The 22,798-nt window shown below is 39.2% G+C and overlaps 1 protein-coding gene across 16 annotated transcripts in view; it reads right to left on the bottom strand.

Moving 5' to 3' along the window:
- Positions 1-22,798, bottom strand: part of PPFIBP1 (PPFIA binding protein 1) — a 205,760-nt gene that overhangs the window by 32,874 nt on the left and 150,088 nt on the right. For 6 of the 16 annotated variants that reach the window (XM_027541600.1, XM_027541599.1, XM_027541598.1 and 3 more), the window contains 8 exons: positions 16,206-16,292; positions 14,007-14,120; positions 12,051-12,182; positions 7,136-7,228; positions 6,246-6,338; positions 4,785-4,899; positions 3,161-3,193; positions 1,449-1,510 (listed from right to left, as the gene is read on the bottom strand). In XM_027541600.1, coding sequence (XP_027397401.1) covers positions 1,449-1,510; positions 3,161-3,193; positions 4,785-4,899; positions 6,246-6,338; positions 7,136-7,228; positions 12,051-12,182; positions 14,007-14,120; positions 16,206-16,292 — 729 coding nt within the window. The remainder of the gene's footprint in view (positions 1-1,448; positions 1,511-3,160; positions 3,194-4,784; positions 4,900-6,245; positions 6,339-7,135; positions 7,229-12,050; positions 12,183-14,006; positions 14,121-16,205; positions 16,293-22,798) is intronic. The other 10 variants (XM_027541602.1, XM_027541605.1, XM_027541592.1 and 7 more) reach the window with 3 other exon arrangements.

The following is a 22,798-nucleotide window of genomic DNA, read 5'->3' as shown; positions in this document are numbered from 1 at the left end:
TTATGTCACGGTTCCAGGTCTAAAGCTGAGACCCCAAATCGTTAAATCATCAGCTTCACTATAGCACCCCCTCATACACTCGTGTCCTCCATCTGTATCTCATGGCTCCAGAACTTTCCCAGTATGCCGTGGCTGTTCCAAGACTTGGTTTGGACTTGTGTTTTTGCTCATGGATCTTTTGCCCAGAACACTTCATTTTCCTGATGAATGACTCTTGCTCTCACTCAGGATTTGCCCAAATACGTCCTCTTTGAAGGCTTCTTGGAACCACCAAGAAGTTAGGTCACTCTTGGTGCTCTTAGAGAAGTCTGAGCATCTAATAAGCCCTCACACAACACTGGGAGTTTTGCTTGCTATTGTTGCTTTTTGATGGAGAGAAATGAAAACAAAACAAATTTTAGTGTTGTTGTTGTTTTTTTTCCCTCAAATTCAATCTATGTGGACAGCTTGCTAATGACTTTTTTATTTGATGTGGGGAAGACTAGCACAAATAAACCTATATATGGGTGGGTGGGTAGAATGAGTTTACTTCCGTTGAATAAAGAACAAAAAGAATGAAAGGCAATAAACAGAGTTAGGCAAGAAAGAGAAGGAAGCTTATGATGAGAAAAAGATCAAGACAAAGTTCTTTAGTGTTGGCTTGGTTTTTATTTCCTCGAAGTTAACTCTTTTTGTGGGAAAATGTCTCCTTGTTCTACTCATTAAGGGACATGAGGGGGGGACAGTTCTGGTGACAGGATCTGAACCTGCCTGCTGGGTATGTGGTTGGTCAGGGAAGCCAAAGAGACATGTTACTTTATTAAGGGCCTGCGTCCCTGCTCTGAGCAAAAGGCATTGAGAAGAAGCAACAGCTAGAGGAGAAGCCCTCCTGGAGATGTTGGCATTAGGCCAGTGCATCTCAAACAAAGCCTCGTGCCATCTTGATTATGGTGCCTGTGCCGGTTTCCTGGCATCTCACCACACAGGAGAGCAGAGACAATCCCAGATGTGAAAGAGGTCAGCAGTGTGAAGGAAGCAACGTGTTCATAGAGATTAAAGTCAACATGATGGTGAAGCTAAAACTGTCATGGCTACCTCCTTCAGAGTTCATATGGTGGCCCAGAATTTCCAGGGACCACTGAAAGGAGGTACTATGGGCTATGTCCTTTCTCTCATTTGTCACCTGAATGTAAAAAGCTGATCTGATAGCTTTAACACTTTCTAAATTCAAGACGGTGGGCTGGAGGGATGGATTCTCTGCGGGCTCTACTTGTGCTATCCACATAGCACAAGTATGTCACTGGCCCACTGAGAGCAGGTCCACTTGGGCAGGAAGGGAGAATGCTTCCGCTTAATGTCAGTTGTTTAGGGGATGTTCTTTCAAACTAGGGTATCTGATGAAAATGCATGCAATGATCAAAATGATGATGTAACATATCCAAATAAACAGTTAAATTTCACCTACATACCTTTTCTTCATTTGCTGCCATCAAAGACTCCACAGCCTTTTTCATTTTTTGTACTTCAATATCTGAAATATCACAACATCAAATCAGAAATGTGTTTTTTTAAACATGTGTGAAAATACCAAGAAACTACTGACTCTTCATGTTGAAATGTTTTAAGGTAAAAATGTTAATAATTTATTCTGCTTGTTTGTTTTTTTTTTTAAGGCACATTGACCATTTATATTCTCTTTTAGGGAAAATCTGAAAAATGAACACTTTCTATTATAGCTCACCTTAATAGTCATCATTCTAGAAAAAAAAAAACAACTGCCCTCTCTCAAAGCAAGAACAAAATCCTGATAAGAACGCTGAAGATGAAAATTCAGTGCCATAACAATAAAAACATGGAGTTTTAACAGAAGAAACTTATAATAAAGCAGGTGAAAGTGATGAATGGCATATATATGACAAAAGCAGAGAAAATGTTCAGTTATAACCAAGACAGAGACGCAAATGGTAACAGCCTGATGGAATGTGATATTTACATGAGTGTCATGCTAAGAAGCTAGCTGTAGATTCCATACAGAAGGATAATAAGTACGTTGCTTCATCTATAAACTTCATTTCCAATACTATCTTAAAATATAAGGGCCAAAGTAAGTGATTCTCCTTAAAACCTGATATTCAAATAGAAAAGCATGCTACTTTAATCATAAAAACAAATATTTTAAATATGAAGTCAATCCAAAATGAGATCACAAATTAAAAAAATTAGAGAAAAAAGTTTAGCTAAAATTGTCTGCTTCCAAGAGAAAAAATACTACTAAAGGTGAATTTTAACACAATGATGCATCATCCAGCAGAGATATAACATTTTCAATTACGGTATACTCTGTAGGAACTGCTTTTATTATTATTTTTCAAATGGCAAACTTCCTGAAGAATTTAACATCTGGAGGAAAGGCCACTAAGGGTTTATCTTTATCCTGCATTATATAATCTAGGCTCTGTTAGTCAGCCTGGGTACAATTTCTTTTGTAACACAAGAGGGTATGTTTATAGAACCCCCTAATATAGATCTCAGTGAAAAAGTGGGCTACAAAACACTGGCAAGCAAAAGCAAGTTCAAAATGATTGTTAACTGTGGTAAATTTTAAAAACAGCAGGTTTTGACTTTCCTGGTGGTCCAGCGGTGAAGAATCCACCTGCCAATGCAGGGCACACGGGTTTGATCCCTGGTCTACCAAGATCCTACATGCTGAGGGACAACTAACTCTGTGTACAACTACTGAGCCTATGCCCTCAAGCCCACACACTGCAACAGAGAAAGCCTGCATGTAGTAACAAAGACCCAGTGCAGTCAAAAATAAATAAATAAATTTATTTTTTTTAAAGCAGATTTTCATTGGAGTACAAACACTGTTTTCTCCTCTGACCCTGTATCTCAGGCCACGAGAAAATGCTTCCTCGCCTCTGCCAGTCTGGGGGCTCTGCTGAATCCTGCAGAGCAAAGGGGCTGACTCAGGTACAATCTGCAAAATGGTCTTTTACTCCTGCTTCTATCGTCTGTTAGTTACCCTCTATTTTGTAAATTCTGAAGAAATGAGGAGCTTATTGATGAAGCAATTTTACATCTTTGGTGAGAGAAATGTTTTAAAAACACATGCAAAGAACAGTCCAAGTAGTACTTTGGGTGAATGTGAAGGCTCATGGAAATACACCAAAAACCTTACTTTTGTCTTTGAGCTTCTTTTTAAAATTTTCATCTGTGCAGGAAAACCCATTGAATTGGAAGTTAGCATATATTACAACAATAATATTTCAAAAGCACTATAATTTGGTCTCTTTTTACCTAAAGTAAAGAGACTTTAATCTCATAAAGACTGAATAGGAAGCATTATTTTATGACTTCAGGACTGGCACTATAATACCATAATGCTTTCTGTGAGGTTAGAACCTCATGTAATTAATCAGAAGACGTAAATCTGAGTTACTACCTCTGTTACTTCATCTTTCTGAGACTTGATTTTCTCATATTAAAATTGGGCCTTCCATGTACAAATGCTTCTTAAACACTGTGATGAAAATCCAGCTAATGTGGCATCAGTTGCTTTTTATATTTCCGTTACAGTCTGATCTATGACCCTCCTGAACATGATGAGGACACTGCTTACGTCATCTCCATCTCACCATTCAATTTCAACAGCACTGAAATGATCCATTTCCTGTTCAACAAGATGAGTCCACTGATCATGCAGTTAGATGTTATGTCAGCATCAGATTCCATGAGTTTCTAAACACTAGCTCTTAATGCCTATACCTGTCTGGCCAGGTACTGCTAACAAGTGGTTCACAGACCAATTCAGTTCAGTCCAGTCACTCAGTCGTGTCTGACGCTTTGCAATCCCATGGACTGCAGCTCGTCAGGCTTCCCTGTCCATCACCAACTCCCCGAGCTTGCTCAAACTAACGTCCATCGAGTCAGTGATGCCATCCAACCATTTCATCCTCTGTCTTACCCTAATCATAGACCAGTGCTAGTCCTCAGATCTGATTTTGGGTAGCATTACTCTAACGTAGCCTCTATAGCTCACAAGTCCTATGAATCCATTTTTCTCTTAAGACTCTTGAAAGCATAACCTGCCTGTGAATGTCCCTCTATATATGTGGAAACAGAGACAAAAGATCCATTTCCCTCAATGTTGGACGAACTGAATTTTCAGATGGATAGGGAGTTGTGATACCTGCAGATAAATAAAGCCAGGGCAATCTAGAGCCAAGAAGACTATGGAGGTAATCTCATTCAAGCCCCTCACTGCACAGAAAATTGCAATTTGGACAAGAACTTTCTCATGATGAGAATTTACCATGTAATAATTAACCATGTAGGCTTCCCTGGTGGTTCAGACAGTAAAGAATCTGCCTGCAATGCAGGAGACCTGGGTTTGATCCCTGGGTCAGGACAATCCCCTTGAGAAGAGAATGGCTACCCACTCCAGTATTCTTGCCTGGAAAATCCCATGGACAAAGGAGACTGGTGGGCTACAGTCCATGGGGTTGCAAAAGAGTTGCCACGACTGGGCAACTAACACTAAGACCAATGATTAGGCTTAATCTAAAATAAACATCGGAAAAAGTACAGAGGTGCCCTCCTCTGGCTGCTCAAGAGGAAGTTAACATGTGCCCAAGCACAGTGAAGAGTCTCAGAGGAGTCCCTGCGGTCCCGGGCTCAGATGGCTTCTGCTGCTCCTCTCTCTCTTTGATGCTAAAGTTATACATCATCTAACATCAACTTCTTTCATAGATTGTGACGGTTTTAACAAAAGAAGAAAACAAATGTTTAATACATATTCTTACCTCGATCAAGAATTTCAATCCCTTCTCCTTTCATCTGGCAAACCAATTTTTCTTGTAGTCTTCTCACTTCAGATTCCTTCTCTTCCAGTTGTTCTTTCAGAGATGTCAGCTCCTCCTACAAATGATAAATTCATTCAAAAACAGTAGATTATGACTAAAAGGGAATATTCCGAGAGTCTGTTAACTCTTGAGTCAATAATTAGTTTTCATGAATGAAACAAAAAAAAACTACAAGAATTTAGACACAAACTTCAGAAATCAGTGGCAATGATGAGCAGGAAGCAAGATAATTAATACAAGTCCAATTTATAATAACTGTGGTATAATTATTTCAAGTTTCTTTGTAAACAAATTAAAAATGAATCTTTTAAAGTGTAATTAGGACTAGGGCAGCCCTAAGGTTTAAATCTTACGTTAAATAAAACATCTGACCAAGTTAATCAAAGAAGATAATCAAATTAGATGCTTAGTGTCATAAAAGCAAAACAAAATACAAATTTGAAAAATATATTAGACTTGCTTGACATTTATTCAGCATTTCAAGATGGTACTCATGTTCCCTAGACAAGACAGAACTTAATTAGTGGATAAGGCAGCAGGCAATAAACAACTTTAAGTCATGGGACTAAATAATTCCTTCTCATCACTAAGGTAAAAGAATAGAATCTCCTACAACAATGGGAAAAAGAGATTCTTTAATCTTAAAAAAAAAAACAAACTACACAACTATTTAAGACCTTAAATCCAATGTTCTATTTACTGAAGTTTGTTTCAGCTGCTGGTTATATTTAACACAGGAAATAAAGCTATGCAATGCTAATAAGTGTGCCTTTATTTTCAATATAACATTTTATTTTCAGTTGGTAAAGATAGCTATTACGTTTAGCATTATGAGAAGATGTAGCTCTCCAAAGCAGCTAAGAAGTTGGCCTATTATAGTTTTTACTTATGGTGGGAATCGACACCAAATATAAGGAATTTTCAGTAGCCCTGTCAAGAGGTGCTGCCATGAGCTTTCTATGCTTCGTTATAGTTCTACTATGCTTACTAAACAGTAACATCTACTCACTGCCATGGTAGCGTTACTTGATGCACGCATTTACCTTTGAGAAAGTCTTGAAAGAATAAGACCGTTTATTACTGATACCAAAGAGAAGTCTTTCCCAGGTGAACTTTTGCAATTATTTTACCATGCTTGGATCTCATTCTAAGACAATGAGATTTAATTTATAAACAAATACTTTTATTTTACAAGTTTATTACTTTTCACTATTTCATATGCTTCTGAAAACAATATTAGGGATTGCAATGTCCCTTTAATTAGCTTTACACATATTAAAAAAAAAGGGGGGGACACACACAAAAAAATGAATGCACACACCACTAAAAACACCATCACAGCAAAACAACACAAGCCAGAAAGCAACAGGCCATGGACCCATTACCCAAGGTCTACTACACCTTCAGTGATTCCCACTTTTGTTCCATCCGCTGCTTTTCATACTGCATCTGACCCACCTTGATTTTCATGCTAGAAAGTTTGGCCATTAAAGACTGGTAGAGAGACAGGAGTGAAAGAAAACTACAGATAGAAAAAGACAAGCTAAGTAACCAAGAACACAGTACCAGTTTATAAAAGAGGTTAGATAACTGAGAGAAATGACAGGTTATGTTCTATCAAATTAGTTCAACCCTGATTCTTATTCAAAATTGTTGCTGTTCAGTCACTGAGTTGTGTCCAACTCTTTTGGGACCCCATGGACCTACAGCCTGTCAGGCTCCTCTGTCCATGGAACTTTCCAGGCAAGAATACTGGAGTGGGGTGCAATTCCCTTCTCTACTTATTCAGAATGTGAAAGTTGTTCAGTCGTGTCCAACTCTTTGTGACTCCATGGACTATACACTCCATGGAATTCTCCAGGCCAGAATACTGGAGTGGGTAGTCTTTCCCTTCTCCAGGGGATCTTCCCAACCCAGGGATCAAACCCAGGTCTCCTGCACTGTGGGTGGATTCTTCACCAGCTGAGCCACAAGGGAAGCCCAAGAATACTGGAGTGGGTAGCCTATCCCTTCTCCAGCAGATCTTCCCGACCCAGGAACTGAACCAGGGTCTCCTGTATTGCAGGCGGATTCTTTACCAACTGAGCCACCAGAGAAGCCCTTATTCAGAACAATAGTGTTTAAATTCTAGATGGTCTCCGGCTTGGGGAAAAACTTTGTTCACTTGTAAAATGCCTTAAAATGCCTTCTTTATCACATTCTAAGTAGAAAATGTATTTTATCTATATTATTGATCATGGGTAAGTAGTAGAGCCACTTATATAAAATTTTTCACCATTGTGAAAACTTACCTTAGTAGATTTCAGCTTTTTCTCATACTGAAGTCTTTCATTTTCCATTTCACTGACTCTTAACCTCAAATCATTGATCTCCTGCATTAGCCCCTGTCCAAAAACAAACAAGGAAATACATTAGGAAAGCAGTAAACACCTATTTTACCTACCAAAATAGCAGTTTGGAAATCCTCAGTCAATGGCTCTTGGGTTATAGCTGGATGAATGAGATTAGACAAATGGGAATGAATGCGTCTCCTTGAGAATCTTTCCATTGAATCTTTCCACGGATCCACTGAAAGATCCATTGAATCTTTCCATTGAAAACACTGCCTCCGCCCTAAAATGATGGGACTGATTATGGAAATGAAAAGTGACAATAATTTTTAAGAAAGGTAACTGATTACTTGTTATCATTAAGCAAATATTTCTACATTAAAAATCACTATATGAACTCCATCTTTTTAAAATAATCCAGAGAAATTTTCTTTAGTAAAGTCATTAACTTTTAGGGCCCTTTCAGCGATATATGGATATTTATAAAAATATTTTTCTAATTACTTAATTTGTCTACAAAAGATACATATTTTTCCTCAACCCAATCTGGGAGAAATGAATGAAATTCAAACACTTTAAACCAAGGATTCTAAATTTGAGGTTAGATGAGAGCCCTGTCATTTACAAATATATTCAGCATCATAATATAATTTTATGTTTGGAAAAATGCAAAAGAAAGCAACCCTAATGTTTTCATAATACAAATACAATCATACACCTTTTCTACTTTTATTTTAGAAAATCTAATTTGTTTGTAAACATAGTCTAAATATTCTGAGCAATAGTGACATATTTTTGTCCACAGGCCAGAGAGTAGGAAAAAGAAATCAGAATGCAAAACAATACTAAGTCATCCAGAAGAAGGGCTCAAATAGTCTGTGAAGACGCCTCTTCTCTAACAACAAGGTATGAAGCTTCCACCAATGGTTAACGTGTTTTTGTTCCTCTCAAGATATTTATTCCTGAGCCACAGATTCCCAGGTAACAGAAAAGAATTACACAAGAATGCTATAAAAAACAAACAGAACAATGATATTAAAGTGTAATGATTCAACCTCACAGAGGCCAGGTAAAGGATGCTCTAGTGAAATATACTTAACCTACAGGTTTTTAAATTGTAGTTTCTTGTAAAACGGGGCAAAGTATTACCTAGTATTACATAATACTTTTGAATATTATAACTGTTAATACAGTGTTTCAATAAGAAGCTATTTTCTGTTTATGAATGACATAAATGTTTGACATCATTTAATAACATTTTAATTGTGATTAAGTTGTGATTTAGTTTATCTGTAAGTTCATAATTCAAGTAAGAGGGAAAAGTCCAGTTTCTCCTATTCATTTATCTACCATTTATTAAGCACTCTTGCATAATATGAGTTCTTAGTAATCTTTAATCAATCTGGTCTTCCACAGATATATTTTCCCACTTATTGTTAAAAGGAATTCTATTTGGATTGGAATTCTATTTGGATTGTTTCTATTCTGTTGTTGAATTGTTGATTGCTGGAATTCCTCAGCTTTGAATTCTATTTGGAATGTTGTATTTTACCACTTCCTTTAGAAATAGTGGCAATTTATAAAGAAGAAACAAATGAAGAAAACAGAATTATAAATTGAGGTCATTTTTCTATTAAAAAAGAACTACCCAATTATCCCTTGAGGTAATACTGTAAGTATGAACATAAATTTTTAATCTGAAAGAAGCCCTATCTTTCCATGATAACTCAAGCTAGAAAATCTGGAAGTAGCTCCTAAATATGAAACTTTAAAAAATGTAATACAAATTATTTCCAAGTAATTTCTTATCAGAAGTTCAGTACTTTTGAAAGTGAAAATCCTTGTTATCTTTCTCTTTTCCTTCGCAGAAAACTAGGGCTCCAGAGAAACTCGTTTCTGATATCTGTATTCTTACCAGAAGGGGGCACTGTTGAATGCTAACCACCTATCAGCAATTCTGGGATAGGCAAGCCCTGTCTTCCAAGGTTTCAAGACTTCTCTACCCCTAATCTTTTGGGTACCCCTAATCTTCCCCACACTCCACTGTTTTCTTAGAAATTAATCTCCAAATAACCTAAAATCTTAAGACAAAGTTAAAGAATTTTGGATTCATGAAACAGCCAGAGAAACATTTCAATTAAGGGGAAAAGGTAGGAAAATGAGCGTATTCATTTTAACTTTTTTAGTTTTAATCTTAAAGACTACTTCAATTATTTTCGTATATAAAAGCAGTTTTTAATATCCCATAATCTCTAATCTCTAAAAGGCATGCTATATCTTACCAATAGTGCTGAATATATTAGAAAGTTATCAGGAACTGAAGTTTACTAGAGGTTTGGTGACAAGATCACCTTGCATATGATTGAGGCAACGCATAAGTGAAGCAAGAAAACACCAAAAAAGGGTTTTACAAAAAATGCAGACAAAGTCAAGAGATAGAAATATTGCTCTGGGATCTTACAAAAAAAAAAAAATCATAAAACAGCCAGCTACTTCAACTTAGTCCTAATGGTTGGTTAACATCTTGCATCCAAATTAAGCACAATTGTATGGGTTAATGGAGAAGGCAATGGCACCCCACTCCAGTACTCTTGCCTGGAGAATCCCATGCACAGAGGAGCCTGGAAGGCTGCAGACCATGGGGTCGAGAGGAGTCGGACATGACTGAGCGACTTCACTTTCACGTGTCCCTTTCATGCATTGGAGAAGGAAATGGCAACCCACTCCAGTGTTCTTGCCTGGAGAATCCCAGGACGGGGGAGCCTGGTGGGCCGCCGTCTATGGGGTCACACAGAGTCGGACACGACTGAAGAGACTTAGCAGCAGCAGCAGTATGGGTTAAGACTTTCCCTAAACTTTGTATGTATAGTAAACCCACCCCTTAAGGCTTCAAAACTGCGAACTTCTTTCCTGACACCAGAGTTAGCTCTACTGCCACCTTAGCTACCTGTTGACTGAATTCTACCACCATTTTATACAGCAGCTGTGGAGTCAGGGAAGGACAAAAAAGGAAAAGAAGAAATATCCAAACAGATTTTTAAAGAAAGCACAAAAGCAAGAATTTTAAAGAAACTAAGTAGTTTTCTAAGTTTTAAGAGCTCCTGTCTCAGTTAAACAAAAAATAGACTAAGAGCTTTAAGATTAAAATGTGAGCTAAGTTGGGATTTCCTTTTGCTACTGAGGAAATAATACATATACCAAGACTTTCCAGTATAGTTATATATTTGACAGAAAATTTAACTCTAAAAATAGCAATGGAGTGTTTGTTGTTGTTTAGCCACTAAGTCATGTCTGACTCTTTGCAACTTAAGAGTATAAACCTTATTAAATTCAGATCTAGGAAGGACTTTCATACAGTGGAAACCATGTAATATAGCTCATATTATGATGGCATGCAGTCAGCATAAAATAAATATTTGAAATAAAAACAGAGGGGAAGAGTAAGTAAATGATTTCTCTTCTCTCCTTCTTGGTGCCCATTTTGTAGCTAAGTATGACACTTCTCCATAGCCAACCAAGCAAACAAAATAAAGAAAAATGAAGAGATGGCCCTAGGAGAGAAAAAAATTTCTACAGCTCTTTATATTTCTTTTCTAATGAGTAGATTTCATATGGATATGCTCTGCACTGCACCTCCTGACAAAAAGCAGTTAACAAACTAGAAGACCTAGAGTAACAATAAACTAAGCTGAACAAACAAGCAAGCATGTTTAGCCATGAAAAGGGGTACTTCAAGTTGTAAAATCTACCCTGAATTTCACAAAAGTATAATGAGCTGTATTTATTAACTGGAATGACTTGCATGTGGAATAGACCAAAAGTAAAAGTCCAAATTAAATGACCTCTAAAATCTGTGATGAGTACATAATGAAAGCATGTTTGCTATACCTATTTAAAAATCTACTTATTATATACTGAATAATCAATGTGCCTAAATAAGAACTATTAGTAAAGTCATGCACTTGAATCCATTATTTCCACAATGAAGAGAATCAGTATGGATGAACAGATGAACGGACAGACAGATGGATACACAAATGGCAGACAGACAGACAGAAGCTCCAAATGTCCTAAAGTCAAAAGTATTTTTAAAGGCGAGTGAAAGGATTAATATTTCATATCAAAAGTCTCAAAATAAAAGTTAATATTATCATTTAGTGATTAAAAAGTCAATGTAAGCTTATTCTTAAAAAGAAGTATGGATAATGAGGGCATATAGTAATTAACTGCCTCTCCTTCACAACTCCAAGAAATTTCAACTTGTTCTAGAAATATATGTATGTGAGATATATAAGTATGCATATATATAAATTAAAATGAAAGTGTTAGTTGCTCAGTCATGTCTGACTCTTTGTGACCCCATGGACTATAGTCCACCAGGCTCCTCTTGTCTATGGAATTCTCCAGACAAGAATACTGGAGTGGGTGGCCATTCCCTTCTGCAGGGGATCTTGTTGACAGAGAGATGGTCTCCTGCTTTGCAGGAGATCTCCCTATGGATTGTAATCTACCAGGTTTCTCTCTCCATGGGATTTTCCAGGCAAGAATACTAGAGTGAGTACCATTCCCTTCTCCAGGCATTTTCCCAAGCTGGGGACTGAATCTGAGTCTCCTGCATTGCAGGCAGATTTTTAAGCTGTCTGAGTCACCAGGGAAGCCCTATATCTACATATATATGTATGTGTACATATATACGTGGTTACGTCGCTTCAGTCGTGTCCAACCCTTTGCGACCCCATGGACTGTAGCCCACCAGGCTTCTCTGCCCATGGAATTCTCCAGGCAAGAATATTGGAGTGGGTTGCCATTTCCTTCTCCAAGGCGGGGTGTGTATGTATGTATATGTATATAAAGTGAGAGAAAGGGCACCACTTACCTCCGTGTCTCTGAATCTATCTTCATAATCCAGTCTGTCCTTCTCTACAGCTGTCAGTTTTAACTTTAAGTTAGATATTTCAGCCATCAGGTCCAACTTCTGAGTTTCTAAGGATGTCCTACTCAGAAGCTCCTATTAGAATTGAAGAGATACATGCAAAAGTTGCTTTATTATAAACAGTCACATATGGATGTGTCTTTCTTATGACTGTAAAACAGTATTATTAAGTACAGGATGTGAAGATTAATTCTAAACAGATACATCTGGAAAAATTATTTGCTTTAGTTAACCTCCATTGAACCAAACTAGTGTTCAATAAGCAGCACATGTCTGCTTTTTCGGGAGACATATGTTCTACTGACAAACACATATATAAACTTACATATTCTTAAGCCTGTGATAACACTGATGACGATATTATGTTTGCTATGTGAAAGGTTTTGTTTTTACATGTACTAAGTGGTTCAATCCTCAAAACAATCTTATGAGATAGAAACTCATTAGGATAACCCATGAATTATCCTTGTTCAACGGTTGAGCCTCTTGATGAAGGTCAAAGAGGAAAGTGAAAAAGTTGGCTTAAAATTCAACATTCAAAAACTAAGATCATGGCATCCGGTCCCATCACTTCACGGCAAATAGATGGGGAAACAATGGAAACAGTGAGAGACTTTATTTTCTTGGGCTCCAAAATCACCGCAGATGGTGACTGCAGCCATGAAATTAAAAGACACTTGCTCCTTGGAAGGAAAGTTATGACCAACCTAGACAGCATATTCAAAAGCAGAGATGTTACTTTGCCAACAAAGATCCATCTAGTCAAAGCTATGGTTTTTCCAGTAGTCATTTATGGACATGAAAGTTGGACTATAAAGAAAGCAGAGCGCTTAAGAATCGATGCTTTTGAACTGTGGTATTGAAGAAGACTAGAGAGTCCCTTGGACAGCAAGGAGATTCAACCAGTCAATCCTAAAGGAAATCAGTCCTGAATATTCATTGGAAGGACTGATGTTGAAGCTGAAACTCCAATACTTTGGCCACCTGATGCAAAAAACTGACTCATTTGAAAAGACCCTGATGCTGGGAAAGATTGAAGGCAGGAGGAGAAGGGGTCGACAGAGGATGAGATGGATGGATGGCATCGCTGACTCAATGGACACGAGTTTGAGCAAACTCCGGGAGACAGTGAAGGACAGGGAAGCCTGGCATGCTGCAGTCCATGGGTCACAGAGAGTCGGACACAACCGAGCAATTGAACAGCTGAGGAAGGTAAGGGGCAGAGAGATTAAGAACTTGCAGAAAGTCATTACAGCAAAGAAATGTCAAAGCATGGACCCAACCTAAACAGTCCTACTCCAGTGTGTAGTCTACCCACTGTATGACAGGTCCTCTAGTAGACAAGCATCATACATGTGTGTGTGCCCACATATGTTATACATTTTTTCCACTAAGAGTCACATAAGGTACTTGTGTGTTAGTCACTCAGTTGTATCGGACTCTTTGCAACGCTATGGACTGTAGTCCCCCAGGTTCCGCTGTCCATGGGATTTTCCAGGCAAGACTACTGGAGTGAGTAGCCTTTCCCTTCTCCAGGGGAATCTTCCCAAGCCAAGGATCGAACCTGGGTCTCCTGCAATGCAGGCAGATTCTTTACCATCTGAACCACCAGGGAAGCCCTTTTTCCTAATCCTAAAATATACACTCATGGTTGGAAATGAGGCAACCATATGAAAGCATAAAGAAGAAAACTGAAATCATAATATTTTATTCCAGACACTAATTGCAATGAACACTTTCTATTGTGTGTATGTGTTTGGAGACCCACAACTCTAGGTTTTTTCTTCAAATAAGCCAGTCTAAGTGAATCATACAATTCACCACTGTATCAGAGCAAACACAACATATAAATGTAGCATCTCAAGCAGTTCAGCAGGGAAGCCCTGCCTCTGAACATACCTGCTGCAGCATTTCTTCTGTGGCATTCAACTTCTCTCTGTGCTCTTCAAGGCAAAACTCCAAATCGCGAATCTTCTCTCCCTGAGCCTCTACCTGGTCTGTCAACACACTCACCTGTATACAGAGCAAAATACCGTCATGAATTAGGAAAAATTTGGGTCCCACTGCCAACTTTATTTGTCTACGGAGAACACAAACTGGGATGATGTTACCAATCATTTGGTTGTAAAAAAAAATCTAAGAATTAATAAGAAACCAGCCCTTCACACACTTACCATGCATGTTGGTTTGAGGATTCCTCTTCAATTTTTAAGAAAGTTAGGGCTGAACTGGGGATGTGCAACACTTTATGGATAAAAACATTGCAACTCTTTATGAGAAAGAGCATGTAGACAAATTATCTTTTTTGGAGGGTCCAGTGAGGATGGGAGACAGTATTAGAGATTAAGAGAGGAAACGGAATTAATATTAGAAACAGAAGTCCTCAAGGACTATTTAGTTTCCTCCCCCGCCCCAAAGCAGTCTGTGGAGGGCTTCCCTGATAGCTCAGTTGGTAAAGAATCTGCCTGCAATGCAGGAGGTCTGGGTTCGATTCCTGGTTTGGGAAGATACCCTGAAGAAGGGAAAAGCTATCCACTCCAGTATTCTGGCCTGGAGAATTCCATGGACATGGGGTCGCAAAGAGTCGGATATGACTGAGCGACTTTCACTACTGACTGAAAGTGGTCTGTATCGTTTATTTACTGAAGTAAAGTATTATAACATTATATTAGTTTTAGGTATTCAATGCAATAATTTGATACTTGTACACACTACAAAGTGATCATAACAAGTCTAGTCGCCATCTGCCACCATACAGTTGACTCCCTGCACTCATTCCAACTATCCGCTAGTACCTTTCTTCTCTGGTAACCATCAATCTATTCTCTGTATCTATCAGTTTTGTTTTTTTCATTTGTTTTGTCTTTTAGATTCCACATATAAGTGAAAACAAGTGGTATCTGCCTTTCTCTGTCTTGACATTTCATTTAGCATAATACCCTCAAGGTCCAATCACATTGTCACAAATGGGAAGATTTCCTTTTTTTATGATGGAGTAGTATTCCACTGTAAATATACATACTATATACCACATCTCCTTTTTCTTCTTTTTAAACTTTTTGGTTTGTATTGGGGTATAGCGTATTAACAACACTGTGACAGTTTCAGGTGAACAGCAGAGGGACCCAGCCACTTATATTAATACATGTATACATTCTTCTGCAAACTCCCTTCTCATTCAGGGCTGTCACACAACAAGGACTATTCAATTTTGGTACGTGACAACGAATACAGAAAAGAATCCTGGGAATCCAAATTCTGTGAGATCTTTCATGATCCCACATTTGAACACAAATGTGTTCAAAAGCCAGGATGTAGCTCAAAGGTCCAAGAGGAGCCATTGGGTTGGTCTTTCATCTTCAGTGTTTATTCCAAATCTCTGAGTTTTCCTTCCAAGGATCACTGGCCTAGAAAATATGCTTTTCTTTCCCCCCACCACCGCGCAGCTTGTGGGATCTTAGTTCTCTGACCAGGGATCAAACCCAGCCACAGCAGTGAAAGCATCGAATCCTAACCACTGGACTACCAGGGGATTCCCTATGCTTCAGTTCTTTTAGCTCAAAATACCAAAGTAAAACTATCTGTCAAGGATTTAAAAGACTGTGAAGGAGAGGAAAACTCTAATTTAACCTACAAACAGGACCCCACTACCCACTTTGTGTTGTTTGGTCCATGGCATCATTTTTCAAATTGAAAAAATTAAATATATATTCAGATTCAGAAATTCTTATTCATATTTATGAAATAGATATATGAATATGTAGATACACATATATATACATATACAGTTACGAAGTCAGAATTTCTGCTATATATATACATTTTTAAAAAGATCATTTATCAGAAAATCAGATGACATTGTGCCTATCACCCAGGGGGCCCTTGGAGAGCAGAGGCTAAGGGCTGCTCACTCTAGACTGGGTATGCATACCCTAGTTCCATCACAGTCCTCACTGGTCCCTAATGTGTATAGATGGCCCCATACTTATGTCTATTAGCAGTCTGGCTCCTGTAAGCAACTGAATTTGCCATCCCAATTTACAATGGTCTTTGTAAGTTAAGTCATGAGGGGGAAAAAAGCATTTAAAAATCACTTGCCTGAAGAACGAGGGATTCTTTATCATTTTCTAAACGGGCCAGTCTTTCTTGATACACATCTCCATTCCCAGGGAGGTGTCCATTCGTCTGAAAAAGGAAGTGATACGTGTCACAGGAAGCCTGACCCTCTTAAACACTGAACTACTGTGGGAAAATAAAAATGGCATATGTTTTTAATCCAAGGAACCTGAACAGAATTCAGCACAGCTGTTACTATTAATACAAAATATTGGAATGCAACATAGTTCATATAAAAACAGCAACAACAACAAAAAAGCACTTCTCATCAAGCAGAAAATCATGACCCAAAAGGGACAGTGACTACTGAGAGTCACTGACAGAGAGTACCCACTTGAGACATGCAAAGCTTTGTTGAGTATGTGGTTGGGCACAAAATCCCTCTTTCTCCTGAATGCCATCATCAGTGGGAATATACTGAGAGGGCCTTCCAATCCTCCCCTCTCCTCTCACAGCCCCAAACCCAGGGCTGCAAATGCTGGCCTTTAAATGCAAGACTGCAGGCTTCTTTCCGCTACTCCAGTCTCCAAATTACAAAACAAATGTTTCCTTTCTCCCTGAAGCCTTTCTCTGTTTTTCTTTTCAAGACCTTAAGCACTGAGTCCACAATGTCCTCCACTGGCAGCATGCGCCAAGTTCGCTGGCGATTTATCATGTTCTGTTCTGAATTCATCAACAACCTCTGCGTTTGCTTGTTCACCTACTATTACACTAAGCTTCCAGGCAGTCTATAAACTCGTGTTATCTTGTAACCTCCACAGCTTCCAGCCCAGAGCTCTACTTAGACTAGTGCTCACTCTTTTTTTCTCCTCCCTTCTGCCCACCCCTACTTTTTTTTTTTTTTAATCAGATTTGGGTATGTTTACAGATGGTACAAATGCCAAAGGAAATACAGATTGGGGGTGGAAGTGTAGATTTTTTTTTTCTCAGCCATCTTACATGTGCAAGTGATTAAGGAGACACATTAAAAAGGCTTACAGAGTGAAGACAACATAAAAACGTCATTTTGAAACACAGTAGTATATGTGATGTGTCCCTTGGTATCTCATTTAAATAGTTCATAATCACATAATGTATAATCCCAAAAGAATTTTCTGATTACTCATTCAAATACAACAGAAATACAAACCAGTGGAGTATAAAATAGTTGGACGGGGCCAACCAGAGTTCAACTGAAAAAGCAAATAAACCACCCCAGACTTAGAGTCAGAGAAAACACACACTGTATATCCTTACTGCCCAGGACGTAGCTGATGTGACAGCTATTATTTTTCCAGAATCAACTGCTTTTATCATTCTACCTTTCCAATTAATGCATTTTCTAGTATTAGTTCTGGAAATACCAAAAGCTATGTTTTGGGAAGGAAACAAAAACAAACAAAAACAGAGAATTAATGAAAAAGAAAATTGCAGGGTGTTTCTTCTAAAAATATATACATCCCATAAGGCCACAGGAGAATCTGAAACTAGTTAGTAAGCACGCACTATGTGGGTACAATTTTTAACATCAGCTGCTTGACCACATACCTGCACAATTATCACAGCATAATCACAGCCAGAATTAAATGACCAGTATTAGGAGTCTGATGGAGTGGCTAGGAGGACTTCCATCCCTGAGGACTACCAGGAAAATGAAATTTACCTTAACCTCTTGAGGACTGTTTTTGGGGAAAGAAGTAGGATGTGTAATGAATGGACGTTCTCAATCTGAGAAAAGTGCTGAGACTCGCCCTATATGACTTTAAATCTCTCATTTTGATCATGAACACTAGCAGGCACCTGCTTTTAAAATTACACAAGCAATGTTTTACAAACATATACGTTTTCCTGGGTAGGGGAAAAAAAAAAAACCTTTCTCCTTAGTGAGGACAAAAAAAGCAAAAGTCCTCTTTCTCCTGACTGAAGGAGACTATAACAAGATCAGAACTGTTTCTAGAGCAAGTTCTAGAAGTGTTTTTTGAAGCTACTGCCTATGACATGGAAATAAGCTGTCCCCAAACCAGTTCTACAAAATGATCCATTTAAAAAATATTAAAAATTGACCACAATGAGCATGCTCATGTTTCTCAACACTGTATTGATATTTACAAGCAGTCGTAATGCTTGTGAGTAGTTTATTTTTAAACACTAAAATAACTTTAGGAATAAAAGACAAATGAACCACTGCTGGAATAATTATGTACTTTTGAAATATTCTGTTGGTATATTCAAGTAGATAAAGGTCTGTTCTGTTCATACGTTAGTTTCTGCTAATTTTTATTACCTTTGCCTCAAAAATGCTAGCAAGAGGTACATTCCATTAGGCAAATACCCTACTGTCTCTATTCTCCCTCCATCTCCTGTGCCCTACCTCCCAGATCACTCCATGCCTCCCCAAACCCGGCATGCTCTCTCAAACACTAATGCTATTCCTTCTGCATGGACTGTATCTCCAACTCTTTCCCTCCTTGTTCCACCTCATTCCTTAGAATCCACTTCAACTGGGGCTTGGTCTGGAATGTCTTCCATGAGTTGCCTGTTCACTCATATGCTAGTTAACCACATCCAGATGTCCCTTTGTTGCAGCAGGCATCACACTGAATGGACTAGGCTAGACTTGACTACATACAGAACTCTCTGTACCTATAGACTCTGAATTCTTTGTACAGTCCTCTTTCAATCTGATGCACAGTGGGTGCTAACCGACTGCTGAACAAAGGAACACTGATAGATGTTAAATAAACATCAGGCAAATAAAAGATGAATGAATGGTTTTATCCTGGCCTTCTTCCTTCTGAGCAAGACATTTATTCGCATTTCCTCTACTACCTGGTATGCACACACCATGATTACTAGCTCCTTTCCCCTCAAGCCATATCCTCTCTTCCTACCACATTTAAGAGGTGGCTTCATCAGTTCAGTTCAGTCGCTCAGTTGTGTCCGACTCTTTGCAACCCCATGAATTGCAGCACCCCAGGCCTCCCTGTCCATCACCAACTCCCGGAGTTCACTCAGACTCACGTCCATCGAGTCAGTGATGCCAACCAGCCACTCATCCTCTGTCGTCCCCTTCTCCTCCTGCCCCCAATCCCTCCCAGCATCAGAGTCTTTTCCAATGAGTCAACTCTTCGCATGAGGTGGCCAAAGTACTGGAGCTTCAGCTTCAGCATCATTCCTTCCAAAGAAATCCCAGGGCTGATCTCCTTCAGAATGGACTGGTTGGATCTCCTTGCAGTCCAAGGGACTCTCAAGAGTCTTCTCCAACACCACAGTTCAAAAGCATCAATTCTTCGGTGCTCAGCCTTCTTTACGGTCCAACTCCCACATCCATACATGACCACAGGAAAAACCGTAGCCTTGACTAGACGGACCTTTGTTGGCAAAGTGCCTTTTTTTTTTTTTTCTCCCGTCCGTGCCGCATGGCTTGTGGGATCTGTTTCCTGACCAGGGATTGAAGCTGGGCCTTTGGCAGTCAGAGTGCAGAGCCGTAACCATTGGCCCTCCAGAGAATTCCTTCCAGAACCTTTTCAATGGTCAGTAATTGAGGCCCTCTTGCACGAACTCCCTCATGTACTTCCTTCTTCAACACACAGTATTACATATCGCTTCCTACATCTTCCCTGTCTTTCTTCCTGCCAGTCTCGGGAGAACTGAGTCTTAACTCCTTCTTACAAGCTCACCATTCTTCTATTTTGGAACCTTGACTTCCTGTTTCCCCTGTGAATTGACCTACACTTATCGCCTCCATCCTTATCTCATCAATTTCTTTCTCTCAATGAACTTTCATTCTCCTTTCCAAGATCTAATTCCATGGCACTGTGCCCACCTCTGTACCAGCTCCCACTTCTCTCTGCCTATAGAAATCCACCTTTCACAACTGCTCCCCACCTCCTCTTTCTTACACCATGTCATTCTCTTCTCCTCTACCGAATTCTCCTCCACATCTTGCCTTGAACTTCATGATTAACTTTTGCTGAAAAGCTAATATTCTGCCAGGGGGGGCTTACAAGTGATTTTATGTATCAGTCATTTATAGTTTTTCAGTGCTAATAGAAACTTTATTACATTTATTTTGATTCTCCCAAAATGCTTATGAAATTCTAAGCCTATAATTAAAAACATATTTGGTATAAACTCTTGTTGGGTGAATTTAACATCCAATGCATTGAAGACCAGCCAGCCCAAATTATTTTACTCAAAATCCCAGAGATGCCTTCAAAAGAACTCTTTCTAGTACCACTCATGATGCAACCTTTTATTGACCACATTCAACCCAGCTGAGAGTTTAGGTCAAAACTGGAATCAACGTGAGGATTTTAACAATGCAATCTTCAACTGACAGGGGGTGCGGAGGGGCAGGACTGGAATACACCAGGAAGGGCAGGGCACAAGAGGCAGCTGGACTGTAACAGTGATCCTTTAATTAAGGGACTTATGGAGTTTGCCAGATTTTCCTGACATAATGGGTGTGGAGGGATATGTCTAAAAAGCTTTATTCCTCATCGAACTATAGAATCCTAAGGGTAGGCAGAAACCACACCCAAGAACGTGAATTGCCTGAACTCACATGGCAGGTGCTACACACACCATCTACCCTTCACCATCTAAATAGAAGCTCTTCTTTTTCTATTAATTTCCCTGTAATCATCAAATATAAATACAAAATCAAGTGAAAAGATGTTAAAAATGTTAGCATTTTGCATTATATGAGTCTCTTCTTTAAAATGTTTTAATACAGAAAGCTTCATATATATATAAAAATAAAGACTACAATGACAAGACCCTTTGTACTCATCACCCAGTTTCAGCTTCATGACAGGTGGGAGTCTTCTATCTGTTATTCTTGTAGAAAGTACCATGCTGTGTTTTCCTCTGATTTTCTTAGTTTTATTGGTTTGCATTGGCCTACACCTGGCTCTCTTTTCTCCTCAACCTTCAGTTTTGGTTTGGTGTTCTTTCCTGAGCTCTATCATCCTGTAAAAATCCAAAATCAATATACCAGTAGTGATTTGCTATGATTAAACTTATTTATCTTATAATATAGAACTCCTTTTGAATATAGCATTCCCATATCAGAATGGTAACAGAATTAAAATGGGGAAAAGAATATCAGTCCAATTTTATAGACAACAAATATTTAAAAAGAGTTGGACTAGCACCCTCTCTCTCTCACACACACACACACACTCTCATACTCTTCTCATTTTCCCTCCCCCCCCCCACCCAGTAAATATACTAGCCTTTTTTTTTTTCTGTCTAATCTTTTGGCCACACTATGTGGCATGTGGACTCTTAGCTCCTTGACCAGGGACTGAACCCGCACCCCCCCTGCATTGGAAGGCGGAGTTGTAACCACTGGACTGCCAGGGAAATCCCATAAATATACTAGTTTTCAAAACTGCCATACACTTATGATTTCATGATATTTCTTAAAATTCAATATCAAGAAAGGAAAGTGGGGAGTTCTCTGGTGGCCTAGTGGTTAGGACTCTCAGCTTGCACTGCCGTGACTCAGATTCAGTCCCTAGTAGGGACCTGAGATCCCTAACCCTAACCCTAGCCCTAACCCTAAACCCTAACCCTAAACCCTAACCTTCCCACAAGCCACATGGTATGGCCCCCCAAAAGAAAGAAATAAAAAGGAAGGTGTGTTAAACTAAAGCTCATTTAATTAAATGTTATCTTTAGCTACCAAATGATACATCTCATACAGGGTCTTTCATGTCCTAATCACAGTATTAATATTTCTACCACTGTACGCAAACATCCATTGCCTGCTTTCCACTAGAGGAAAGACTGAAATAAGACTTGAATCTTTCAGTCTAGTCAAGGCTATGGTTTTTCCAGTAGTCATGTATGGATGTGAGAGTTGGACTATAAAGAAAGCTGAGTGCAGAAGAATTGATGCTTTTGAACTGTGGTGTTGGAGAAGACTCTTGAGAGTCCCTTGGACTGCAAGGAGATCCAACCAGTCCATCCTAAAGGAGATCAGTCCCGGGTGTTCAATGGAAGGACTGATGTTGAGGCTGAAACTCCAGTACTTTGGCCACCTGATGCGTAGAGCTGACTCATTTGAAAAGACCCTGATGCTGGGAAAGATTGAGGGCAGGAGAAGAAGGGGAGAACAGAGGATGAGATGGTTGGGTGGCATCACTGACTCGATGGACATGGGTTTGGGTGGAGTCTGGGAGTTGGTGATGGACAGGGACGCCTGGCGTGCTGTAGCTCATTGGGTAGCAAAGAGTCGGACACGACTGAACTGAACTTTCAGCCACAAATATCACAGTTACATTTCATTTGGGTCCAACACACAAGACAGAATCTCACATTCTTTTGTACAAAGAGTCAAAGAACACAACACCAACAATGTTGGAAATCAACCCACCAGGCAGGAGCAGTGCTCTGCTGTCTGGTCCTCACATTCGATGTAGTGTGATTAGGATGGAGAGGCCTGCTCCTGGGCTGTAAACAATCATCTCAGGGCAACACTGCTACCATTCAGGGCCTCTAGAGCAGCCCCTCCACCCGGCCAGTGCCCCTTGGTACTATGGTACCTCTGACTCTAGGTCCATCTTGCAAACACCCCACTTATATTT

The sequence above is a fragment of the Bos indicus x Bos taurus genome, chromosome 5, assembly GCF_003369695.1.
Source record: "Bos indicus x Bos taurus breed Angus x Brahman F1 hybrid chromosome 5, Bos_hybrid_MaternalHap_v2.0, whole genome shotgun sequence".
Classification (NCBI taxonomy): Eukaryota; Metazoa; Chordata; class Mammalia; order Artiodactyla; family Bovidae; genus Bos; species Bos indicus x Bos taurus.
The sequence above is the reverse complement of the archived record's forward strand: the minus strand, read 5'-3'. Positions and strand labels throughout refer to the sequence as shown.